Source organism: Odocoileus virginianus, chromosome 5, assembly GCF_023699985.2.
Source record: "Odocoileus virginianus isolate 20LAN1187 ecotype Illinois chromosome 5, Ovbor_1.2, whole genome shotgun sequence".
Lineage (NCBI taxonomy): Eukaryota > Metazoa > Chordata > Mammalia > Artiodactyla > Cervidae > Odocoileus > Odocoileus virginianus.
The window spans coordinates 93,470,795-93,495,223 of NC_069678.1; the positions used below are offsets into that span (position 1 = coordinate 93,470,795).

At 46.6% G+C, this 24,429-nt stretch overlaps 1 protein-coding gene across 4 annotated transcripts in view; it reads right to left on the reverse strand.

Annotated features, from left to right (window-relative positions):
* Positions 1 to 24,429, reverse strand: part of LOC110137510 (acetylcholine receptor subunit gamma-like) — a 63,977-nt gene that overhangs the window by 12,322 nt on the left and 27,226 nt on the right. For all 4 annotated transcript variants that reach the window (XR_011487962.1, XR_011487963.1, XM_070468460.1 and 1 more), the window contains 3 exons: positions 7,476 to 7,573; positions 6,761 to 6,961; positions 6,347 to 6,422 (listed from right to left, as the gene is read on the reverse strand). Coding sequence is in view for 2 of the 4 variants with exons in the window: in XM_070468460.1 (XP_070324561.1) it covers positions 6,347 to 6,422; positions 6,761 to 6,923 (239 nt within the window). In the remaining 2 variants the exon portion in view is untranslated. The remainder of the gene's footprint in view (positions 1 to 6,346; positions 6,423 to 6,760; positions 6,962 to 7,475; positions 7,574 to 24,429) is intronic.

A 24,429-nucleotide genomic window follows, 5' to 3' on the forward strand; every position in this document is an offset into this window, starting at 1 on the left:
CTGGGAGACCTAATGGTGTTTACAATGACTCCTTCCCCGTTATGAAATTTGAGTCCGTAGGGTTTCCTTTTGAAGAGGGGCCTGTACGAGCATCCAGGTCCCACAACATTGACGAGCACGCTGGGTGTATCCGATACTACAGAATACCTGACACAGTTCTTCCCTCCTCTCCGCCCAGTGCTACCAGCCCACCTGCAGTCCCCAGCCTCACCCCTCCATTGCGCTCATCACCTGGGCTCTCAAGGAGCTCCTCTTCCCCTACTTAACTTGTCCTTTAGGACCCAGACTAAGGGCCGCTGTCTCTTGAAAATATTCCCTGGTCTCTCTCTAGGCTGAGTTGGGACCCCCTCTCCTAAACATCCCCATATAAATGTTTGCACTTGTTTTAGCTATACTGTCAGTATTTTCATCTCCTGATTACAAATATTTCACCAGTCTTTCTTTTTTTTTTTTTTAAACTGCTTAGGTCCAAGACAGCTCCTAACTCTCTTCTTTAGGGCATACCCTCATGGACTCAAACCATTTCTCTCTTCTCAGCCCTCAACTTCCCACTATACCAGCTGGGGTCCTTTCCCTTCAATCTTGGTTGAAAAAGGGCACAGCTGATCTAGCACTTCACATTTTGCTAGCTCTCAGCAAAGCATGTAAGTTCCTTTCTTTTTAGTGCTTTTGCTGCCAACCACTACTGGGAAACAGAAAAATAATAACAATTATGTCAGAGAAGAAACTATGTTATTGTGACCCCTGGTTCCCAGCTCCCAACTCCCTTCTAAAACAGTAACTGGAAACCCTAATGAACCTTCATCTAATGCTGTTATTTCTTGAGGGTGGAGCTAAGCAATCTCTCTGCTCTCCAGCACAACACGTAAGGCAAGTCATTTGCATCCTATCTTCAGAGGCTACTCTTTCCAGCTGGATGCTGGATTTTAGCAATGATATTTTCCAGGTGGAAATATCAGTGCTCCTTAGACTCAGGCACGCAATTAGCATCTGAGGCTATCCATGTTGGGTGGTGCCTAATCAGCTCACCAAGCTTCTGCCCAGGTATGTCCTGATACTCTTGACTAGACAATTCACTGCAGGTAGGAAATTGGGCTAATTCACCTTCACATGTCCAGTATCAGGAAACTTGGGCAGAAAACAAACATGTTTAACACACGGATTTCGAAAATCAAGGCAATACAAGGCAGAATAATAAGTGCCAAAGAAGTGGTTCAGAGAGTAGGTAAGAATGGGCCAAAGCTAACAAAGAGAACAGGAACAAAATAAAATCTGGCACCTGGATTTGAAAACCAAGCTCAACCCAGTAGGGACTGCAGTACTTAGAAAGCATCTTAACGGTTTTACATATGAATAGGATCGATAGCAATGATACTTAACTTGATACTGACTTGATGCTGGGGGGAGGGGGGGAAGGAGGGGTGTGTGTGTGTGGGATTAGTTTACATATGAAGGCCACACAGGAAAGGAGACTAGACTTCTCTGTAATCTGAGCCCATCAGATTAGACAAGTCACTTGTAGGACTCTGGCAAACTGAAACACGTCCACATGTCCTTAGGAGCCAAGTGGTGAAGAGTATAGAGACCAAACAAGAAACCAGTGGTCTAAAAACTGCACATTTTTGCATTAAAAAAAAAAAAAAAAAAACAACAACCTAAGGGCTGGAGTGCTTTCTTCAGTTGCTAATTTCTACTGAGAGTTTACTTTTTTTTCGTGAATAGCTAGAAGACAGGTGTTTAAAAAAATCTGGCTCAGTATAATGAATAATTGGAACTAATTAAAAATGACCCAGGTTAGGGACTTCCCAGATGGTCCAGTGGTTAAGATCTCATACTTTCAATGTAGGGGGCTTGAGTTCAAACTTTGGTCAGGGAACTAAGATCCCACGAGCCACAGGGCACAGCAAAAAAAAAAAAAAAAAAAAAGAATCCAGGTTAATTTTGTCAAGATGTGCTTGAACCATCATTAAACAACCTGGGTAAGAATCTCACCATATGTGGCCCTTCCTGTTGTGGGCAATTTATTTCATCTCAGAGAGTCTTTTTCCTTATTTGTAAAACAAAGTAACAAGATCCCCTTACAGGGTTGTTCAAAGCAGTTAATATGTGAAAAGCAGCAAAGTGCCTATGGAAGCCATTACTGCCATTCTCAAATTAGCTTACTGCAGACCAAGAAATAAGACATGATTTGGGTAGGACTGAGCCAGATGACCCATGACGTATCTTAAAATGAAATTTTAATTTCTTTGGTTTGGTGGAGAAAGGAGTATAGGGTTGGCAGAAAGCTCCACTGAGGCAGGACTTTGATCTGGAGCTAAGAGTTGCAGGGTTTAGGATGGGGTTTTTGTTGTTCAGTCGATCAGTTGTGTCTGACTCTTTTGCAACCCCATGCACTATAGCCTGCTAGGCTCCTCTGTCCATGGGATTTACCAGGCAAGAATACTGGAGCAGGTTGCCATTTCCTCCTCCGGGGGATCTCCCTGACCCAGGGATCAAACCTGCATCTCCTGCACTGGCAGGTGGATTCCCTAGCAGTGAGCCCCCAGGGAAGCTCCTGATGGTCGGGGTCGGGGCGGTGGCAGTCAGCATAGGGGTGAGCTCAGCTACACAGTGGGCTACAGAAGCAAACTCCCCAAGACGTTTGTCAAGTAGCAGAGCCCTCTCAGCAACCAGGAAACATTCCCGAGGAGCTGCCAAGAATGCTGGAATCCAGGACCTCTGAATTTGCACACCAGCACTCACTGCCCTGGAAAAACTCCAAGTTCCCCTCAGCAACAGTGGGTCAAACACTAAACTAAAAGTAATTTCATTTCACATGTATATCTCACTATTTAACAATTTACAAAGTACCTTTAAGCGTTGGTGAATGTGATCTGACCCTTAGCACACCCCATGCAGCAGCAGGACACTCATCACTAACACGGTTTGGGTTACCAGAGGCACAAAGACTGGGTAAATAACTGCTGTCAAATAACTGGTAACTGGGCGGTCTGAGGCTGGAAATCTAGGTCTTCGGAAAAGAAGACATTTACTGCTAGACTACTAGAAGAGAGCCAAGAACAAAATCTACCTACAGACACAATCGCTGGAGAGAATGTGCAAAAATATTACGCTCTGCACCTGCAAACTGTTTGATACTAGAACTCAAACAACAGGTAAGATTCACCCGTTGGGCAAGAAACTGAAATCTGGGAGAGAGTGTTCGAAGACGGGGAAAGGAGAGGAAGAACACTCAGGAAGATGATGACAATTCCATAACAGAGAAGCCGCTGCGCTAAACGCGGCAGTCACATTACCTCACTGCATCCTCGCAACTCTATGACATGGGCTCTGTTATGATCCCTGCTTTGCAAATGAGAAAACTGAGACTCAGAGGTGAGGTGACCCGCCTAGGCCAGAGGGGTGTATAAGAAAAACTGGATTCAGTAGCAGGGAGGCCAGGCTGCGGAAACACTCAAACCGCCGAGGTCTCTGCACTCCACGCCGCGGGTAACCCGCACCCGGGCAGGGCGTCCGAAAACCTCCTTCCGGGCCGCACGGCCACCTCCTGACCCCTGGACACCGCACTTCGCCCTGGGTCCGTACGACCCTGGGGTCCCCGAGACCCCCTCATCCCCGCTGGCTGCCCAGCCCGCTGCCCGAGTCAGACAGCGTGGCCTGTGCCGCAGTTTGCGCCGCCTGGAATCCGGGCGGGGGTGGACGCAGAGAACAGTTTCGGGGAAGGGGCCCCGGGGGGCGGCCATGCGCCTGTCACGCCTCGAACTTGTTCATCCTGTCTGCTAACATCGTCATTGTCTCACGAACCGCTTCGCTCTGCAAGGTCCCTCCTCCTTGGGTCCGACTACTTCCGGTTGCTCAGCGCACAGCGGAACGTTGGCGCGTAGCCCGGGTAGGGGACGGATATCCCGGTACGCCTTCCTCCTGTGCGGAGGAGTTCAGGTTTGGCGGCTGGGCGGCGTGAGATCGGGTCTCTGTTCCTGTCCCGGTCCTTGAGCCTACCTGCTGCCCGCTCGGCTTAGCCAAGTGCGTCCTGTCCGCCTCTCGAGATGAGCTCCGAGAAGGGCCGCTCCGAATCGTTAAGGGAGCAGGCTCTTGGTGGAAATCCCGACTCCACCCACAGTGGGACTGCTCGATCCTGGACTCTCTCCTAACCTCCCTGAGGCTCTCTATTTGGTACTGACCATCCTATGCTGTGGAGACGGCAATGGCACCCCACTCCAGTACTCTCGCCTGGAAAATCCCATGGACGGAGGAGCCTGGTGGGCTGCAGTCCATGGGGTCGCGAAGAGTCGGGCACGACTGACCGACTTCACTTTCACTTTTCGCCTTCATGCACTGGAGGCGGAAATGGCAACCCACTCCAGTGTTCTTGCCTAGAGAATCCCAGGGACGGGGGAGCCTGGGGGGCTGCCGTCTATGGGGTCGCACAGAGTCGGACACGACTGAAGCGACTTAGCAGGAGCAGCAGCAGCATCCTATACTGTAGTACCCGTATCTTCACGTTGCTTTGGGGATTGATCGAGATAATGGGTGTCAGGCTGTAGACAAAGTAGCCCTCAAGAAGTGGTAGCGATTGTTCATCTTTGCTTACTTGTCAGGAGCCGCAGAGCTGCCCCCCATCTTCTGAGGCAGTCAGAGCGGCTGACTCGCCGCAGGTAACTGCCCGATGCTCCAGACGCACAGCGGTGCGTGCAGCACGCGCACGCGCGCCCTGGAGTAAATGCAGTGAACCTGCTGATGAGTGATCCCAAAGCCAGCGACCCTGGCTATTTCCGGGGTCTCTTCCCCCCACAACAATGTCCCGTTGTCAGGTGTTTATGTGACACTAACATTTTTTTAATCTTCATTGGCACCGTTGATCCTGTGATGAAGGTGGATAGGAACTGATATTTGTGCCCATATTTACAGACGAAGACACAGTTTCAGGAAGCACAAATGTGCTTGTGTCTTGTCACCAGTAGAACTCAGGCCTCAGGCTCCATCCATATTCTAAAAGCAAGGCCTTACCGACACCGCCCCCACCCCGCCTGCCCCAAAGACCAGCTAGCTACCTTGTTTCCTAATGGGCCAGGGAGGCTGGTCAGGGTCTCTTCTCAGGCTCCCTCCTTCCCACCCTAGCTCTTTCTTGTCTTAACCATCCCTTCAGACCAGTGCAAATTCCCTGGCCTTTGAGAAAAGAAGGAAGATGAGTCATTTCACAAGCCATAGAACTTTCTTAGAATGTCTAAGATTAAGTCAGAGTTGGGAATTCTGAACTCCAAACCTTATTTATCCATCATTGTTCTGGCAAGTCCCTCTTACTCTAGGCCCCAATTTGCACAACCTAAACATAGGGAATAGTGACTCTTGCTTATCCGTGATGCTATGAGGAGCTCTTGACAATGAAAAAAGAGAGTAAAACTCATAAAATATTTGGCGCCTACAGCCCCCAGAAAGCAGGCAGATGCCAGCTGGAGTGGGCTGCCTCCCTTCTTTCAAAAGACCATTGGCCGCCACTCTTCACTTTTCTCTTGACTCCCCTCTTTCAAGAGGCTGCAGGGAACCCGTAAAAGGGAAGAGAGGCCCAGGCCTGGAGGACTAGGGCCAGGGCCGTGTCCAGCAGGGGATAGGATAAACAGAGTCGGAAGGGCTTCAGAAGTGATGGGAGTTGACAACACTTCGCTGAAGTCAGGAGAGTGCCAGGACAAGCAAGCCAGTGCCTCGTGCATGCTGATTCCACTAGCGCACTCTGCCCACATCCCAGCCCCGACCACTCCGGGGTTCCAGCTCTGTCTCTATTTCCCCCACTTTTCTCACATATCCCCCAAGGGTGTTTCCCAAAGAGCATACTCATGACCTCAGCATCAGAACACAGCTGATAAGACTCCACGTGGCTAGCAGTGATCCGTCAGCTCAGTCAGAGGAGGGCAGATAGGAGTGGGGGTCCCCGGAAAATGGCAGGGCAGGCACTCAGTTGTAGTGGGCCATGAGGAAGATGCCAGCAGTGCCACAGACAAAGAGTGAGAGCATGGCCAGGAAGCAGACTCGATCCTGTACTCAGCCCACCAGAACACTCCTGGTTCCCCTGAGAGTGGGAGGCAGGGTAAGACATGACCAGAGGTGACACCAAGGCGGGATCTCTGGAGCATCCTTAGCCATCCAGCAGGCTTCTGCTCTTCATTTCCGTGACCCCTTCTGACATATGTTAGGTCTGACCCTGAATTTTTCCATAGGCCCATGGTGCCACTCCCAATCCCACTTTTTCCATGCCATTGGCCTACCATGGCCACCCCACTCATCCTGCCCTGTCTCAGGTCCAAGTCCCTCACCCGGTGTGCAAACCCCACCCCACCCCCTGCTGACTTACACTGTCAAAGTGAGTCTGCTGGTGTCGGGCGTGGGCAATGAGGTTGCAGGTCTCCACACAGGCCTGGATGGCGTTCCTGAGAAGGGAAGGAAGGAGGTGGGCTCAGGAATTAAAGAGTCAGCCTTATTTACTGATGAGTGGCACGGCCTGGGAGGTCTCGGGCACCTTCTTGGCCACGAGGAAGAGGAAGATGGTCTGGGCCAGGAGCACGTTGATGGCAACAGTACACTTCTGGCCCCCCCGCTGCCCACGACCAAGAGGCCCTCAGAGCCAGTCTCAACCTCCGCACCGTGGGGCAGCGCCCTCCCCACAAGGATTCTGTGCCCCGGGTCCCAGGTCACGGTGCCATTCTGCCCTCCCCACTCCCTGTGCCACTGGCCGGGCCACAGCCCCCCTCCCACCAGCACTAGGTACCCTTGGCAGGAAGGATGTAGATGAGGATGGCCACGGAGGAGATGAGGACACAGGGTGCGATGATGTTGGTGACGTAGAAGAGAAGCTTGCGCTGGATAAACAGGTAGAAGACGTCCTTTTGGTGGCCTGCCTCCTCGGCTGGGGACACCTTGTCCAGCAGCATCTTGGCTGGCCAGTGCCGGATCGCCCACTCGCTGTTTTCTGCGGGAAGTAGGCTGGGGTGAGCACAGGGACTGGGGGCGGGCAGCCCACAGGACCAGCTGCAGGGCAGCCAGTCTGTACCCACAGGAGCACCACTGTGCACAGATGGATGCTCGATGGCCCTCCCGCCAAAACCAGAGTCATTAGCAATGAGTAAGATCACTGTCCTGGGCCTTTAAATTACGTGCATTTTATGGTTCAATGTTACTGTTGGCTTCCCTGGTGGCTCAGATGGTAAAGAATCGCCCTGGGTTTGATCCGCAGGTTGGGAAGATCCCCTGGAGGAGAGCAGGACAACCCACACCAGGATTCTTGCCTGGAGAATTCCCATGGACAGAAGAGCCTGCTGGACTACAGTCCATGGGGTCGCAAACAGTGGGACACCAGTGAGTGATATAAAGGCTGACGTATGGTTTACAGGAGTTTTCATCTTGAGTGTCACGGGAGGGGGCGTGGTCTCTGCCTGGCCCCGTGCCCACAGCCAGGTCCAGCAGGGGCCTTGGATGCAGATTACCTGTGAAGGCCCTGGCGTCGATGAAAATCCACTCGATGGTCTGACCATCTTTCTGGCTCAGCTGCAAATTGATCTCCTTGGTGCTGTAGGTCTGGGACCTGGGAGATGGGGAGGGAAAGTGGATAAACTGGAGTGCGTGTAGACTCACCCCGGAGGTCACATAGACCATCACCTAAGGGCAACTGTGGACAGTTTTGCCTCAAAAAGCGCAGTCAAAAATTTCTGAGTTCTCCACAAAACCTTGGCATGATAGGGGGCGGGGCAGGGAGTCAGCTCTTTTTTTGGAGTCTAGAGAAGTTTCAGCTGAAGGACCAGGAGGCTGCAGCTCCGGTGCACCCCTCATGGCGAGAGCCCAGGTCCGTCTCTCCCATTGCCTCCAGGGCAGGAGGGGCAGATGGTGAAAAGGAAATACAGCCTGTACCTCTCAGATCTGTTTCCCTTATTAAAGCAAAACAAACTGCTCCTCTAAAATAGGGGGAAGCCCTCCCACAGACCGCCATCCCCCCACTGAGGGAGGAGGACACTGAAACAGCCTCAGCGTCTCCCTGGGTCTGAGGGTGCAGTGGTCTGACCTGTGTGTGCACGCGTGTGTGCACGTGTCATGGGTGGGTGTGTTCCTTCTGGCCCACCACCGCAGTCTCTGATGGTCCTAGCACCTAGTCAGAGCCTCACACTCTGTATTTGCTAAACAGGCAAAGACATGAGGTCTGGCACCTCTTCTGGCTCCAGGGACCGGCACATCAGTGTCAGTCTGTCCGAAGCGTCCAGGACCTCTAGGTCCCCGTCCCCGTGGGCTCGTCCCCACCAGGTGCCTTTCACTGCAGCAGGGCGGGGCCTGGTCCGCGGCCCCCTCTCGCTCGGGCCCACGTTCATTCGACCTGATCTGTCCTCTCCTCTGGAGTGCGGGTCTCCCTTGGAGTGCAGTCAGCGGAGCAAGGCGGGGTTGGGGGTCCGTGGGAACCGGCACTTTCCACGGTTATCTCCTAACCAGCAGGTGGCAGAGCTGGGGTCTCCCCCTCACCTCCTGCTTCCCTGTCCTTCCCTTTTTCCTCCTGGTTTTTCTGGGGCTGGGGGCAGGATCTCTGTCCAGGGTGTGGGATGAGGAGGGGCTGTTAGTGACATCTGCGGCCCCTGCTTCCCAGGCTCCCCTCCAGGCCCCAGGCTCCTGCCTGCGAGGTGAGCCAGCCCTGTCTGCTGACCCTCCTGCCCTGGGTACCCTCTGAGGCCACAGCGGCTCCACCCTCACCTCCCACCCCCCACAGGTAGGAGCAAAGTCTCAGGCCCAGCCTCCCACCTCCAGAAGAGGGAGGGAGACAACCTTGGACCTTTCAGTCGATACCTTGGGAAAGCCCCAGCAGGCTGGGGTCAGGAGGCCCCTGTGGGCTCTGGTGACCTGGGCCAGCCCCACAGTCTCCCTGCTGGCTTCAGGCCCTCTCTTGTATTTGAAGGAAGACAGGAGGGGGACAGTGGGCATCTGGAAATGGTGAGGAGACACCCATGCACTTGCCACCCTGGGCTAGGACCTTCCACGCCTCCCACATCAGGCCCCTCCAGGCCATGGATGTGCTTGCCCCTCCCCTCACCCCAAACCACCCTGATCTTCTGGCCCCACCAGGGGGTGGACAAAAGGGCAGCCGGGGGGGGGGGGGTGACTAACCCAGAGCTGACCAGGTGAACTTTGAGGGCAGTGTCCCAGGACATGATGGTGGGACCCAGAACTATGCTGGCTCTGGTGGCCAAACATAGCCGGCTAGACACAGAAGCGGGCATAAACTGGATGCTGACATATTGAAATCTCAGGAGAGGTGGAAGCCAGGCTCTTCAGATGACAGGCTGCTCCGGCCGTGATTCAGAACTCAGGCCTTGGGATTCTGCCTGTTCCTCTGGGTGATTTGGGGTGAGTCACTTTCTATTAGTGTTGGATTATGTTCCCCAGAAGATGTGTTGATGTCCTAACCCTAAGGACCTCAGAATGTGATCTGGTTTGGAAACAGCTTTTGCAGATATAAAGTTAGTTCAGTTCAGTTGCTCAGTCGTGTCCAACTCTTTGTGACCCCATGGACTGCAGCACGCCAGGCTTCCCTATCCATCACCAACTCCTAGAGTGTACTCAAACTCATGTCCATTGAGTCCGTGATGCCATCCAACCATCTCATCCTCAGTCGTCCCCTTCTCCTCCAGCCTTCAATCTTTCCCAGCATCAGGGTCTTTTCCAATGAGTCAGTTCTTCGCATCAGGTGGCCAGAGTATTGGAGTTTCAGCTTCAGCATCAGTCCTTCCAATGAATATTCAGGACTCATTTACTTTAGGATGGACTGGTTGGATCTCCTTGCAGTCCAAGGGACTCTCAAGACTTCTCCAACTCCACAGTTCAAAAGCATCAATTCTGCGGTGCTTAACTTTCTTTTATAGTCCAACTCTCACATCCATACATGAGTACTGGAAAAACCATAGCTTTGACTAGACACACCTTTGTTAGCAAAGTAATGTCTCTGCTTTTTAATATGCTGTCTAGGTTGCTCATAACTTTTCTTCCAAGGAGGAAGTGTCTTTTAATTTCATGGCTGCAGTCACCATCTGTAGTGATTCTGGAGCCCCAAAAAACAAAGTCTGTCACTGTTTCCCCATCTATTTGCCATGAAGTGATGGGACCAGATGCCATGATCTTAGTTTTTTGAATGCTGAACTTTAAGCCAACTTTTTCACTCTCCTCTTTCACTTTCATCAAGAGGCTTTTTAGTTCTTCTTAGATTTCTGCCATAAAGGTGGTGTCATCTCCATATATGAGGTTATTGATACTTCTCCTGGCAATCTTGATTCCAGCTTGTGCTTCCTCCAGCCTGGCATTTAACATGATGTACTCTGCATACAAGTTAAATAAGCTGGTGACAATATACAGCACTGACGTACTTCTTTTCCTGTTTAGAACCAGTCTGTTGTTCCTTGTCCAGTTTTAACTGTTGCTTCCTGACCTGCATACAGGTTACTCAAGAGACAGGTCAGGTGGTCTGGTAGTCACATCTCTTGAAGACTTTTCCACAGTTTCTTGAGTTCCACATAGTCAAAGGCTTTGGCATAGTCAAAGCCTTTCTACTTTCTAGTAAAGCAGAAGTAGATGTTTTTCTGGAACTCTCCTGCTTTTTCAATGATCCAGCAGATGTTGGCAATTTGATCACTGGTTCCTCTGCCTTTTCTAAATCCAGCTTGAAGTTCACGATTCACATACTATTGAAGTCTGGCTTGTAGAATTTTGAGCACTACCTTACTAGCGTGTGAGGTGAGTGCAATTGTGCAGTAGTTTGAGCATTCTTTGGCATTTTCTTTCTCTGGGATTGGAATGAAAACTGACTTTTTCCAGTCCAGTGGCCACTGATGAGTTTTCCAAATTTGCTGACATATTGAGTGTAGCACCTTCACAGCATCATCTTTTAGGATTTGAAATAGCTCAGCTGGAATTCCATCACCTCCACTAGCTTTGTTCCTAGTGATGCTTCCTAAGGCCCACTTGACTTCGAGTTCCAGGATGTCTGGCTCTAGGTGAGTGATCACACCATCATGATTATCTGGGTCATGAACATCTTTTTTGTATAGTTCTTCTATGTATCCCTGCCACCTCTTCTTAATATCTTCTGCTTCTGTTAGGTCCATACCATTTCTGTCCTTTATTGAGCCCATCTTTGCAGGAAATGTTCCCTTGGTATCTCTAATTTTCTTGAAGAGATCTCTAGTCTTTCCCATTCTGTTGTTTTCCTCTATTTCTTTGCACTGATCACTGAGGAAGGCTTTCTTTTCTCTCCTTGCTGTTCTATGGAACTCTGCATTCAAATGGGTGTATCTTTCCTTTTCTCTTTGCCTTCTGCAAAAAGTGAAGTGCAGGTCACACTGGTCTACAGTGGGCCCTTCATCCACTATGCTCAGCTGTTTCAGTCATGTCCCAACTCTTTGCAACCACATGGACTGTATCCCGCCAGGTTCCTCTGTCCATGCCATTCTCCAGGCAAGAATACTGGAGTGGGTAGCCATTCCCTTCTCCAGGGCATCTTCCCGACCCAGGGATGGAACCCACATCTCCTTTGTCTCCTGCACTGCAGACAGATTCTTTACTACTGAGCCACTGGGGAAGCCCCTCTGTCCTTGCAAAAAAGGACAGACACACAGGTGGAAGCTGAGGCGACAAAGGCGGCAGAGAGTGGAGGAGCTGCAAGCCAAGGACTTCCTGCCACATGGGAAATTAATTAGATAGTCATGGGACAGATACTTCCAAATTGCCTTTGAAAGAGCATGACCCTGCCAACACTGTGATTCTGTTGGCCTCTAGCGTCCAGAAGTGTGAGAGAGTAAATTTCCACCCAGTTTGTGATCGTCTGTGATGGTGGCCCAGGGAACCATACAGTTCCTGATACTCAACCCATCTGGGAAATGGGATAATATAACCCATCTTGCTGGGAGGACTGAAGGATACCCACTGGGGCTTCCAGCGAAGGGCTGGCAGGGATCATCATCATTGCTCTAGACTGGCACTCTGTACATGCTGGGAATCCATAAGATGCTGTCTCCTGGCACGAACATGATAATAGCAACAGCCTGATCCTAGAAGGCACCGAGGGAGATGTTGGCACCTCGAGAACGGAAAGAGAAAGGGACCTGGGGCTGCAGTGTGGCGGTGGGGGAGGGGCTCCCCAGGTCATGTGTGGCCTGATGTTCAGAAGGTGTCTGAGTATCGGGGGTTCCCCTTGCCCCGAGGGCCCTTCCTCAGGTGTGGCCTGTCTCCTTCAGCTTGCCAGATTTAGTTGCTGCTCTGATTTTTCCCTCCTTTTGGGCTGGACTTGACTATTCTTTTTTTCCTTTGGCCACACTGCGAGGCTTGCAAGATCCTAGTTCCTGGACCAGGGATTGAATGTGGGCCACGGGAGTGAAAGCCCGGTATCCTAGTCAATAAAACACTCTTGAGAGTCCCTCAGACTACAAGGAGATCAAACCAATCAATCCTAAAAGAAATCAACCCTGACTGTTCACTGGAAGGACTGATGCTGAAACTCCCAATATTTTAGCCACTTGATGGGAAGAACCAATTCTTTGGGAAAGACCCTGATGCTGGGAGACTGAAGGCAGGAGAAGAAAGGGACAATAGAGGACGAGATGGTTGGATGGCATCACCGATGCAATGGACTTGAGTTTAAGCAAGCTCAGGGAGATGGTGAAGGGCAGGGAAGCCTGGCGTGCTGCAGTCCACAGGGTCACAAAAAATCAGACACGACTGAGCAACTGAACAAGGGCACCAAGGGACTCCTAGGCTGAACCTGCGCTTTATAAGGGAGAGGCAAGGCTGCTGTTTGGGGTTGGGGGAGGGTGTTGAGTCCGGGCTGCCCCCTGCAGGCTTCATGGGTGTCTAAAAACGGATGGGTCCTGTACCTGAACAAAGGACTCTGTGGTTGGTGAGACCCCTGGCTTCTGACCCGGTATGTTCACCAGGGGTCACAGGCATGGAAGCATGCAGACCATGCTCTTCACGCCTCCAATTCAGAACCCAATCTTTTGTGTACATCCCATGAACCATTCAGTCGCCATACTCCCCTCCTCAACCCCTTTCTTCCGAAGCAGTTGGGAGGAGAAGGGGGTCTTCCCCACCATCTCCCCTCCCCCAGACTCAGTCCGGCCTTCTTCAGCAGAGCCAACCCCCTACTCTGGTCACTGGTATCCTGTGGGGGCAGCAGGTGGGGTGTCACAATTCTTTTCCACTGTAATCACAGACTCCAACTTTTTTGTCTTCATTTAGTGAGAAAAGTTGGAGAGTTCAGGGGAATGTTGCTTAAAATACCAGGAAAACAAAAACAAAATACAGCAAGTCCAGATGAGTTTGGAGAATGAGGTTCACCTCTTAGGTTGAACCATATGAAGTCCATCAAAGTGGTCCAATACATTCAAAAGAGCTACAGCAGACTTAATTTTGTAGAACTCTTTATATCTTCACAGGTGGCACTAGAGGTAAAGAACCCACCTGCCATGGAAGAGACATAAGAGACCTGGGTTCTATGCCTGGGTCAGGAAGATCCTCTGGAGGAGGGCATGGCAACCCACTCCTGTATTCTTGCCTGGAGAATCCAATGGACAGAGGAGCCTGGTAGGCTACAGTCCGTGGGGTCACAGCTAAGGCGACTTAGCACAAGCACACTGCCGATTAACAATGGTGCGATAGTTTCACGTGGACAGCAAAGGGACTCAGCCACACATACACATGTATCCATTCTTCCCTAACTCCCCTCTTGTCCAGGCTGCCACATAACATTGAGCAGAGTTCCATGTACTGAACAGTAGGTCCTTGCTGGTTATCCACTTTAAATACAGCAGACAGTCATGTCTGTTCCAAACTCTCTTAATTATTCCTTGTCCCCACCCTTCCCCCTTGGCCACCATAATTTCATTCTCTAAATCTGCCGGTGTTTCTGTTTTGTAAGTTCACTTGTATCAATTCTTTTTAGACTCCATATATAAGGGAGGTCATACGATACTTCTCCTTCTCTGTCTGACATGCTTCACTCAGTATGACAATCTCGAGGTCCGTTCATGTTGTTGCCAATGGCATTACTCATTCTTTTTAATGACCAAGTGTATATCCCACTCTGTATATATAGCACATCTTTATTCATTCCTCTGCTGATGGACATTTAGGTTGCTCCCATGTCTTGGCTATTGTAAAAGAGTGCAGCAGCTTTATTTCAAAATGTCAATATTTACAACATGCCAAAAACTACATCGTTCTCACCATTTAAACATGATAGAAATCTTTAGAAAAGAAGAGCACAGGTAGGCAAAATTCTTTTATGTTAAATGTGTGCCATTTTGAATACCATTGTTCAACCCTGTGCAAACTGGCCCACAATTGTGCCTGTCTCCTGTCCTTTTCTTGTCTTCTTTCTTTCTTGTGATCTCTCTCCATAAGCTTTTTCTTTCCTCAGTCTTGCTGCAGGTATTTCTTTGAAATGTGCTAATTTAATGCCTTCAATTTCTACTATAATATTCACATTTCTCCCCACGTCTACATGAAAGATTCTCCCTAGTCAAAACTTTTTCTTCTTATGGCTTTCATATCATTTTGTTAATATGAGATGATCTATGTAGAAAGCATCGTCTCTCTGATGAAGAGACATCTGCTGGAATTATGTGATTTCTTTCCATTTCCTTCCATTTATTTTCTTTCATGAAAATAAACTGTAATACACTATATTTAAAATAGATCCCTTGTCATAGCAATATTTCTATACATTCAGTGCTCTAAATTTCTACCTGTATCAGTGCAAAAAGAGATTTCTGGAAATGGTTATTATTCACAAATTATGGCTATTTCTGACAGGGAGACTGATTTTTGTTTTGCTTCTTACCTCTTCTTTGTGCTTTCCCACTTGGCTTGAACTCTTTAAGCATTTGCACAAATGCAAACTGTGAAGATTATAAAACCAAAGTGCAAGGGCATTGAGTAGATACCTTATCAAGGATACAAAGTTGACAGTGCAGTATCTCACTCAGTAAATATTAACGTGTAAACCACTGAGACATAAGCAATTTCTTGCGATTCAATGTAATACAATCTATTAGACCTTTAATAATAACTATTTGGGCCAGGTGTTATCAGACTCAATTTGCAGATAAGGCTAATGAGGTGCAACCATCTATTAGACTTTTAATAATAATTATTTGAGCCAGGTGTTATCAGACCCAATTTGCAGGTAAGGCTAACTGAGACGCAGAGAAATTGAGTGACATGGCCAAGACCAGACCATCAGAAACTGGAGGAGCAGAGGGGAAAAGCAATCCCACCTGGTGCTGAAGGCCACTCTCTTGACCAGTGCCCTACCCTCCCTCCTGAGCACACGGGGACCTCCTGGCTGCTGTCAGGGTTCACCAAAGGGTGTTGACACAAAGGTCAAAGGTTCTTCTTGAAAGGATAGAGGGTTTGCCTCCCGCTAGGGGAGACCTGGCTGTGCTGAGGCAGGAGGAAGCAAGGTGGAGCAACTGTGATGGCACTTGGGGGTAAAGGTGGGGGTCCACAGGAGGCAGAAGAAGCAGAGGGTGGGAGAACAGGGGCCTGGAAGGGCTGGAGTGAGATGGGAGACTGGAAGCCAGGGCCTCAAATGCTACTGAAGTCCTCCCAGCATCCATCTTGCACCCCTAGGTTGGTTCTGCCCCCCTAGGGCCCTGGAGGTCTCAGAGGCTGAGTGGGAGTTGGTTCAGCTACTCTCTGAGTCCAGTTGCCACCCATGGAGGAGAAGGCGGAGGACAGAGACACCAGGATCCTCCAGTTGGGCATGTCACCCCCTGCCCAGAGCGTCAGGACCCATCACTCAAGGTCCAGTGGAGGCTGGCAGCCAGGTCAGGGGACCAGAGGTTGGCAGGGAACAGCATAAACTCTCCGAGGCAGTGAGCGAGGCATTAGCAAGTCACCTTGCCTGCTAAGCCCCCTCCCCTGTGCACACGTGCGTGTGCGCGCACTCACACACATATGCTAAAATGCAGCCTGGTTGCATGGTAATGGCTTTGCGACAGCAGGAATTAGCTGCAGCATTAGCAGCAGGCAGGTTTAGGTGGTGAGTGGAAAGCAGGCTGAGGACAGAGGCCCCAGGCTGAGACTGAGGAATACCAAGGGAGGAAGCAGGCCCCCAGGGGCGGGCCCTGGGGCCCTGGAGATGCTGCAGAGGCGGGGGCATGGGTAGGATGCAAAGGGCTTGGTGAGGGCCAAGGCCAGGGGGTTGGCCCCTGCCCACTGCTGCCCCGTCCTTTTCTTCCTGTGTCCAAGGCCTGTGAGTGGACAGCTAACCAGGGGCACTAACTCAGGACCTGAAATCACGGCCACACAGCCCGTGTCCTGGCCTGGCCTCAGGGCCATGCTGCTCCTCAGTCCTGAACTGTTGCGTCCTCTGACAAGAGGCGCGGGGGAGGCAAGGCTGATGAAAGCATCCCTCAGGAGAGAAGACATGTATTGTGTGCATGGCAGGGGTGGCAGGATTCACATGAGCTGTTTCCCTGTGACCATCAGAACCTGGGAAGCAGGGCCAGGTTATCCAGCAATGCAGGTGGTGGAGGGGAGTGGGTTGTGGACGAAAGATCCCTTCCTCCCCCAGATCAGGAAACTGAAATGAGCCACCAGCTGGGTCTTCAGCAAGAGCCTCTGAATGGCTGTTTCAGGGTGAGAACACTGGGGGCTTATTCCTTTCCCATACCCCCTTAGCCAGCGGGCCTTGGGAGGGGCTGCAAAGCCCCAGTTTAAAAAAAAAAAAAACGAACAGGGCAGCAAGCTGGAATCTTCCAGGCTGCTTGGGATGCTAAGGTTGAGGTGATATGGGGCTGGTGCTGGTCCCTGGAGTACCTAGGGTCCCATCCTTGGTATCTGCCATGGGGTGCTGGTGAGTCATGCCTGTCAGTCTGACAAAAAAAAACATTGGACATCATGCACAGAAAAGCTTGGGACAGAGACTGCCAAGATTTCTAAAGGGAATTAAATTTGTTAATCTCCCAGCAGATAAACAACGTCAAAATGTGTACTCCTAAAAAAAAAGTTAAGATCAACTTATATATTAACAATATAAAAATTTTATTTGAAATTAGTATCTTGAGGGCAATAAAGGCCTTTAAGTACCATCTAATAAAATATACATTTCCAAAATTACCCTGTATGCAAGAACTGCTCTAAAACATTAAAATAAATCCTTTACAACCTAAACGATTACAACAGATTTATATTTGTGTAAATTTGGGTAGGAAATGGGGGGGTTCCAAAGAGAACTTCAACTCTGTAATGAGTTAAATACATACATATTTGTGTATTACTGATATAATTAAATAGTAAGTTGTTCATGGGCAACTAAGAAGCTAGTATCTACTAAAGTTCCTTTAAGTTCTAAAAATTATAGGGCTCCACAGTGACCAGGGCTAAAACGAATGAGGGACACCCACATGGTCTTTCCCAGCTCTTAAGTACATTATGGAAGAAAGAGCACTGGGGACCATGGCTAAAGTTTAAAACTTGTGAAATGATGTATATACATAGGCAAAACATTGTACTCCGACTAAAGATTTTGTTGCTTGCAGGTTCAATGTGGTACAGATATGGATTATATACTGGAATGGTTTAGGCACAAAGAAAAGCAAACATTTTAGGGATACAGAATTTTTTTTTTTAAGGGATACAGAATTTATTTAATAAAGAATAATGTACCTGATCTTGGTATCTTTCTTAATCATTATAATTTGGGAAAAAAAATAAACCAATCAATGATAGATACCTAGCACTTATATTCCTTTATAGAAGAACGTTTTTTAGAGTTATCTCCAATTTAAATTATTAGTTCTGTTTCAATGGGAGTGCCCATGTATTTTAGGGTAAAGTTGGTCTAACATCAGTGCCAATATTAGTTTCACCTCAGTGCTATTAAATTCAAACAGCAATGAATTTAACTGCTCAGGCTATTATAAGGGGAGTGCTAAGCCCCTGAGGAAGCAGTCCAGAACAGGTCTATGACTTCCATTCAGTCAGCAATTAAGAATCACTGTCTACAGACCACAGCCGACTTTTATAGTGTAAAGTCTAGAAACCAGAATACTTCTTCACTTGAGATGTTTCTTTCTTGACAATCATCTTGTAAATAATTTCTGTCTCAATACTACGGAAAGAGACTTCTAATTTTTGTAAAATCTTTATTATTTTCCTTATTATAACATCTATTCAGGACACACACACTTTCAGTACCTCTTCAGGAAATGGCAGCGTTGCACTGTATTAGCTCTGGTTTCCCCCTGCCACCCCAAGCAGTTACCTGGCAATTGATACAAAGCCTAATTCCTACCAGAACATACAGAGAAGGTGTATCACATCACAAGTCCCTCCTTGATGCTTTTACCTTCTCTAGTCTGAAGGTCAAAGTTTCCAGTGCTGTGTCTGAACTTGCACTGAAATGTTTGCCATAAATAAAACAAAGATGGAATTAATATATTTTTTAATTGTAGGGGGTGAAGGAGGATTCTACAAAGGCGGATTTCACTTTCTAAGTAGCATTATATTGGTCTACATTAATAATTTCCCCAGCAGGCTGTCCATGACTTCACTTTGAACAATCGGAGCCTTTGTACCTCAGATCCCCTTACATGTGACATTTGATCAAAGTTTTAAAATGAGCAGCTAATGGAGGTGGAGAAAAGTGCTGCTCAGTAAGGCATTATACAAAGCCATCCCACAGCCCATTTGGAGGTTACTGAATGGTTGGATCACAGACGTTTCCTAGGTAAACATTATATTCAGGCTTTAAGCTAAAATTTCTGTACACTGAATACTATATTTATTGCATGTCATCATCCTTTTCCTCCGAGAAACATCCCCTAAACATCACTGAAGCATGACAAAAGAAACTTCTTCAGTTCTTTTACACTGGTGTGTTTTTAAAGATAAATGCAAGGAACCAACAATTAAATGTATTCTTATTCAAGCTCTCTGTACACAGCCTTAAAAAAACATAAAGTCTGCCTCCTTGCCCCCCAAAAAAGATTTCAAGTAACTAAAGTACCTACATTACCAGTTCCAGAATTAGTGGCAGTCATTCTGATGAGATGGGATATGAAAACAATGCTAGTAACATCAGTTCATTAATTTATACCTAAAAGTCCTTATCCAAGGAAATACTCCCCAAAGAAATGGAGGAAGAAAAATTAGTAAAGGAAGTATCTCATACTTCAACATGGTATATGAGGAAAGACGGCTGAAAGGAAATCTTGCAGGGAATTTTATCCCTTTGAACTTTTAAATAAACTCTTAAGTAAGATTATGCAAACCAACTAAAGATGGGTCCTGATTAGAGGGAAAAAATGCACCCCTTCTCCAAGTCAGTTCTGGAGGCTTTCTCCAGGGTTGTGCTGAGTAAAGAAAGACCTCCTAACAAACCAGCATTCTTTTCCACATGATCAGAGCTAATTGGCCCCCCTGCAGACTAAGTGACCAATCACATCAGCTTCAGCTGAAACCAGCCCCCACGACATTATAAACAGAGGAACGTGATCTGTAAATCCAGTCCAAGAAGAGAACCCACAAACTGGACTTGTAGTTTAATTACTTTATCAAAAAGACAGATTGAAAATTTCCTCAAGACTTGCCTCTGTATATACATTGACCCAGCAAAAGAACTGGTGAGTACCTGAGATAATACTCAATCCTATTTCTTTCCTTAAGGGAAACAAACAAATGAAAAAAATTACTGACAAATAGGGACAGAACTAGATATTGCTAATAGTTTTACAACAAAGACATTACCTATAGGTAATACATTCTTTATTCTTTTTCCTCAATTTTAGACACAGAGTAACAGTCTTATCGAAAGCATTATTGAAAATTTTCTTAACTGTTTTACTAAATGTGTACTAATTCTGAATTATAATACAGAAATGAGAGAAGAAAAATCAGAAAAAATTTGGTGGCTTTTAGAAAAAAAAAATAGTATCTTTTTCTTTTGGATGGCATTAAAGAAACCAAAAATGAGCATAAAATATACAGTAATGCTGTAATCATGTAACAACTGTACTTATTATAACTTGTATCTAACTGTGTAATATGATCTGCACTACTACATTACAACATGACAATAAAAGACATAATTTTGAGTGCTACAATCTAATAAGTATTCGAATGAATTCATTATTTGGATGACCACTGAAGCAGTCAAAATATCATTTTTATAAGGTACAATTTTTTCCATCAAATTATTTATGTGTGTACAAATATTTTTCTGGCCCACACAGAGAAATAGAAGCAAACCATACCGAGCTTCTATTCTATGTTCTACTGGGACCAATTTACAAGAATCATATAAATACAGACAAAGACGAAGACAATAAAAAAGCACTTGTGTGCCTGTAGGGATACAAAAATTACCTTGATGGGAGGGAGATTCAGGATGGGAACACAAGTACACCCATGACTGATTCATGTCAATGTATGGCAAAAACCTCTACAATATGGTAATTAGCCTCCAATTAAAATAAATAAATTTTAAAAAATTACTTTAAACTGTAATAATAGGAACATAATATCTGTTCATCAAACACTTTTAAATTCGATATAAAGAAAATCTACATACATTAGGCAATAATAATTTAATGCTTTAAATGTCATATGAGCAGATGTAAAATCATATAAAAAAATCATACAAGAAACCTGTAAGAGTTGAGGGAAATGGTAGTAAGTTTACAAACATGCAGGATTTTAAAGGAGCATGTTATTTAATTCCCTCTTTTCTTTCTCTCTCTAATATAAGGAAACCTGGCCAAGGGGATTGGCTGGCTTGCCCAAACTGACACAGCTATGTAACCAACAGAGCCAGAACCCCGTCAGCTACATTTCCCACCCTGTCTTCATTACGCTAAACCACACTGACAACACGAGTCCAAAGAACAGAATTATTCAGGGTACTCTGTTAAGTGGGGATCAAAGTCACTTTGCAGCACCATATAGGTGTATAGATCTAGAATGGTTTTATACATAAAAAGGATAATGCTTCACTGTTTTGATATTAGCTTTCTGTTCACGGGCTTTTCCTTGTATTTAGTTATTCAGTTGCAAGAGAAATATGAAATCCATAAAAACCTAGAGCAAGAGTGCTACAAAATCTGTAAGGAAGAAGTTACAATCCTGAAAAGGCCCAAATGACAACAGTTAATTTTAATAGCTATAGTATGTATACAAAGGTTATCCCCTCAGGTAACGAATTTTATAACTTAATGAAGCAGGCTGAAAACCAAGAACCATGGACCTCTCCCTTCATAAACGACTGTGACACAATAAAAAATCAGTGGTTCCGTAAGTGGAACAGCACTAGTGTACAGATCCACAGTGGGCGTTTTGGCACAGGCACAAAGCAAGAAACAATAAAAGTCTAAGCCATGGACAAAGCCAAACCACACAGCAATTATAGACTTAGTGAAGGCAGCCAATTACTCTCTGCTGTTATATCCTTCAAGTGTCACAATGTCTTCTCTTTCACAAAATTATGATGAAAGTATGACATTTATAAAATTAAATTCACATCTGATAAACTACAAATTTGGTAATGTTTTATAGAAACTCTTCTCCACATTTTAACTCTACTGTTCTGCAGAAGCCAAGACTAGACTGTAATAATTCTGGTTTTCGGTTCAGTTCAGTCAGTCATGTCTGACTCTGTAACTCCATGGACTGCAGCACGCCAGGCCCCCCTGTCCATCACCAACTCACAGAGCCTACTCAAACTCTCTCCATCGAGTCAGTGATGCCATCCAACCATCACATCCTCTGTTGTCCCCTTCTCCTCCCACCTTCAATCTTTCCCAGCATCAGGGTCTTTCCCAGTCAGTCAGTTCTTCGAATCAGGTGGCCAAAGTATTAGAGTTTCAGCTTCAGCACCAGTCCTTCCAATGAATAATCAGGACTGATTTCCTTTAGGATTGACTGGTTAGATCTCCCTGCAGTATAAGGGACTCTCAAGAGTCTTCTCCAACACCACAGTTCAAAAGCATCAATTTTTTGGTGCTCAGCTTTCATTATAGTCCAACTCTCACATCCATACATGACTCCTGGAAAAACCGTAGCTTTGACTAGACAGAACTTTGTTCGCAAAATAATGTCTCTGCTTTTTACTATGCTGTCTAGGTTGGTCACACCTGTTCTTGCAAGGAGCATTTTTTAATTTCATGGCTGCAGTCACCATCTGCAGTGATTTGAGAGCCCCCCAAAAATAAAGTCTCTCACTGCTTCCACTGTTTCCCCATCTATTTACCATGAAGTGATGGGATTGCATGCCATGATCTTTATTTTATGAATGGTGAGTTTTAAGCCAACTTTTTCACTCTCCTCTTTCAGCTTCATCAAGAGGCTCTTTAGTTCTGATCCTCACTTTCTGCCATAAGAGTGGTGTCATCTGCATATCTGAGGTTATTGATATTTCTGCCAGCTATCTTGACTCCAGCTTGTGCTTCATCCAGCCTGGCATTTCGCATGATGTGCTCTGAAGAGAAGTTAAATAAGCAGGGTGATAAGCAGGGTAACAATACACAGCCCTGACATAATGCTTTCTCGATTTGGAACCAGCCTGTTGTTCCATGCCCAGTTCTAACTGCTGCTTCCTGACTTGCATACAGATTTCTCAGAAGGCAAGTCAGATGGTCTGGTATTCCCATCTCTTGAAGAATGTTTCACAGTTTCTTGTGATCCACACAGTCACAGCCTTTGGTGTAGTCAATAAAGCAGAAGTAGATGTTTTTCTGGAACTCTCTTGCTTTTTCGATGATCTAAAAGATGTTGGCAATTTGATCTCTGGTTCCTCTGCCTTTTCTAAATTCAGCCTGAACATCTGGAAGCTCACAGTTCACATACTGTTGAAGCCTGGCTTGCAGAATTGTAAGTAAGCATTACTTTGCTAGTATGTGAGATGAGTGCAATTGTGCGGTAGTCTGAACATTCTTTGGCATTGCCTTTCTTTGGGACTGGAATGAAAATTGACCTTTTGTAGTCCTGCGGCCACTGTTAAATTTTCCAAATTTGCTGGCATATTGAGTGCAGCACTTTAACAGCATCACCTTTTAGGATTTGAAATAGCTCAACTGGAATTCCATCACCTCCACTAGCTTTGTTCCTAGTGATGCTTCCTAAGGCCCACTTGACTTCACACTCCAGGATGTCTGACTCTAGGTGAGTGATCACACCATCACGGTTATCTGGGTCATGAAGACCTTTTTGTATAGTTCCTCGGGGTATTCTTGCCACCTCTTCTCAACATCTTCTGCTTTGTTAGATCCATACCATTTCTGTCCTTTATTGAGCCCATCTTTTCATGAAATGTTCCCTTGGTATCTCTGATTTTCTTGAAGAGATCTCTAGTCTTTCCCATTCTATTGTTTTCCTCTATTTCTTCATATTGTTCAATTAAGAAGGCTTTCTTATTTCTCCTTGCTATTCTCCAGAACTCTGCATTCAGTTGGGTATATTTTTCCTTTTCTCCTTTGCTTTTTGCTTCTCTTCTTTACTCAGCTATTTGTAAGGCCTCCTCAGACAACCATCTTACCTTTTTGCCTTTCTTTTCCTTGGGGATGGTCTTGATCACTGCCTCCTGTACAATGTCATGAACCTCTGTCTATAGTTCTTCAGATACTCTACCAGATCTAATCCCTTGAATCTATTTGTCACTTCCACTGTATAATCGTAAGGGATTTGATTTAGGTCATACCTGGATGGTCTAGTGGTTTTCTCTACTTTCAATTTAAGCCTGAATTTTGCAATAAGGAGTTCATGATCTTAGCCACAGTCAGCTCCCAGTCTTGTTTTTGCTGACTGTATAAAGCTTCTCCATGTTCAGCTGTAAAGAATATAATCAGTCTGATTTCGGTATTGACCATCTGGTGATGTCCATGTGTAGAGTCTTCTCTTGGGTTGTTGGAAGAGGGTGTTTGCTATGACCAATGCGTCCTCTTGGCAAAACTCTGTTAGCTGTTGCCCTGCTTCATTTTGTACTCCAGGGCCGAACCTGCCTGTTACTCCAGCTATCTCTTGGTTTCCTACTTTTGCATTCCATTCCCCTATAATGAAAGGGACATCTTTTGGGGGTGTTAGTTCTAGAAGGTCTTTTGGTCTTCATGGAACCATTCAGCTTCTTCAGTATTACTGGCTACGGCACAGACTTGGATTACTGTGATAGTGAATTGTTTGACTTGGAAACGAACAGAGATCATTCTGTCTTTTTTGAGATTGCATCCAAGTACTGCATTTTGGACTCTCTTGTTGACTATGAGGCCTACTCCATTTCTTCTAAGGGATCCGTGCCCACAGTAGTAGATATAATGGTCATCTGAGTTAAACTCACCCGTTCTAGTCCATTTTAGCTCAACGAGTCCTAAAATGTCGATGCTTACTCTTGCCATCTCCAGGTTTGACCACTTCCAATTTACC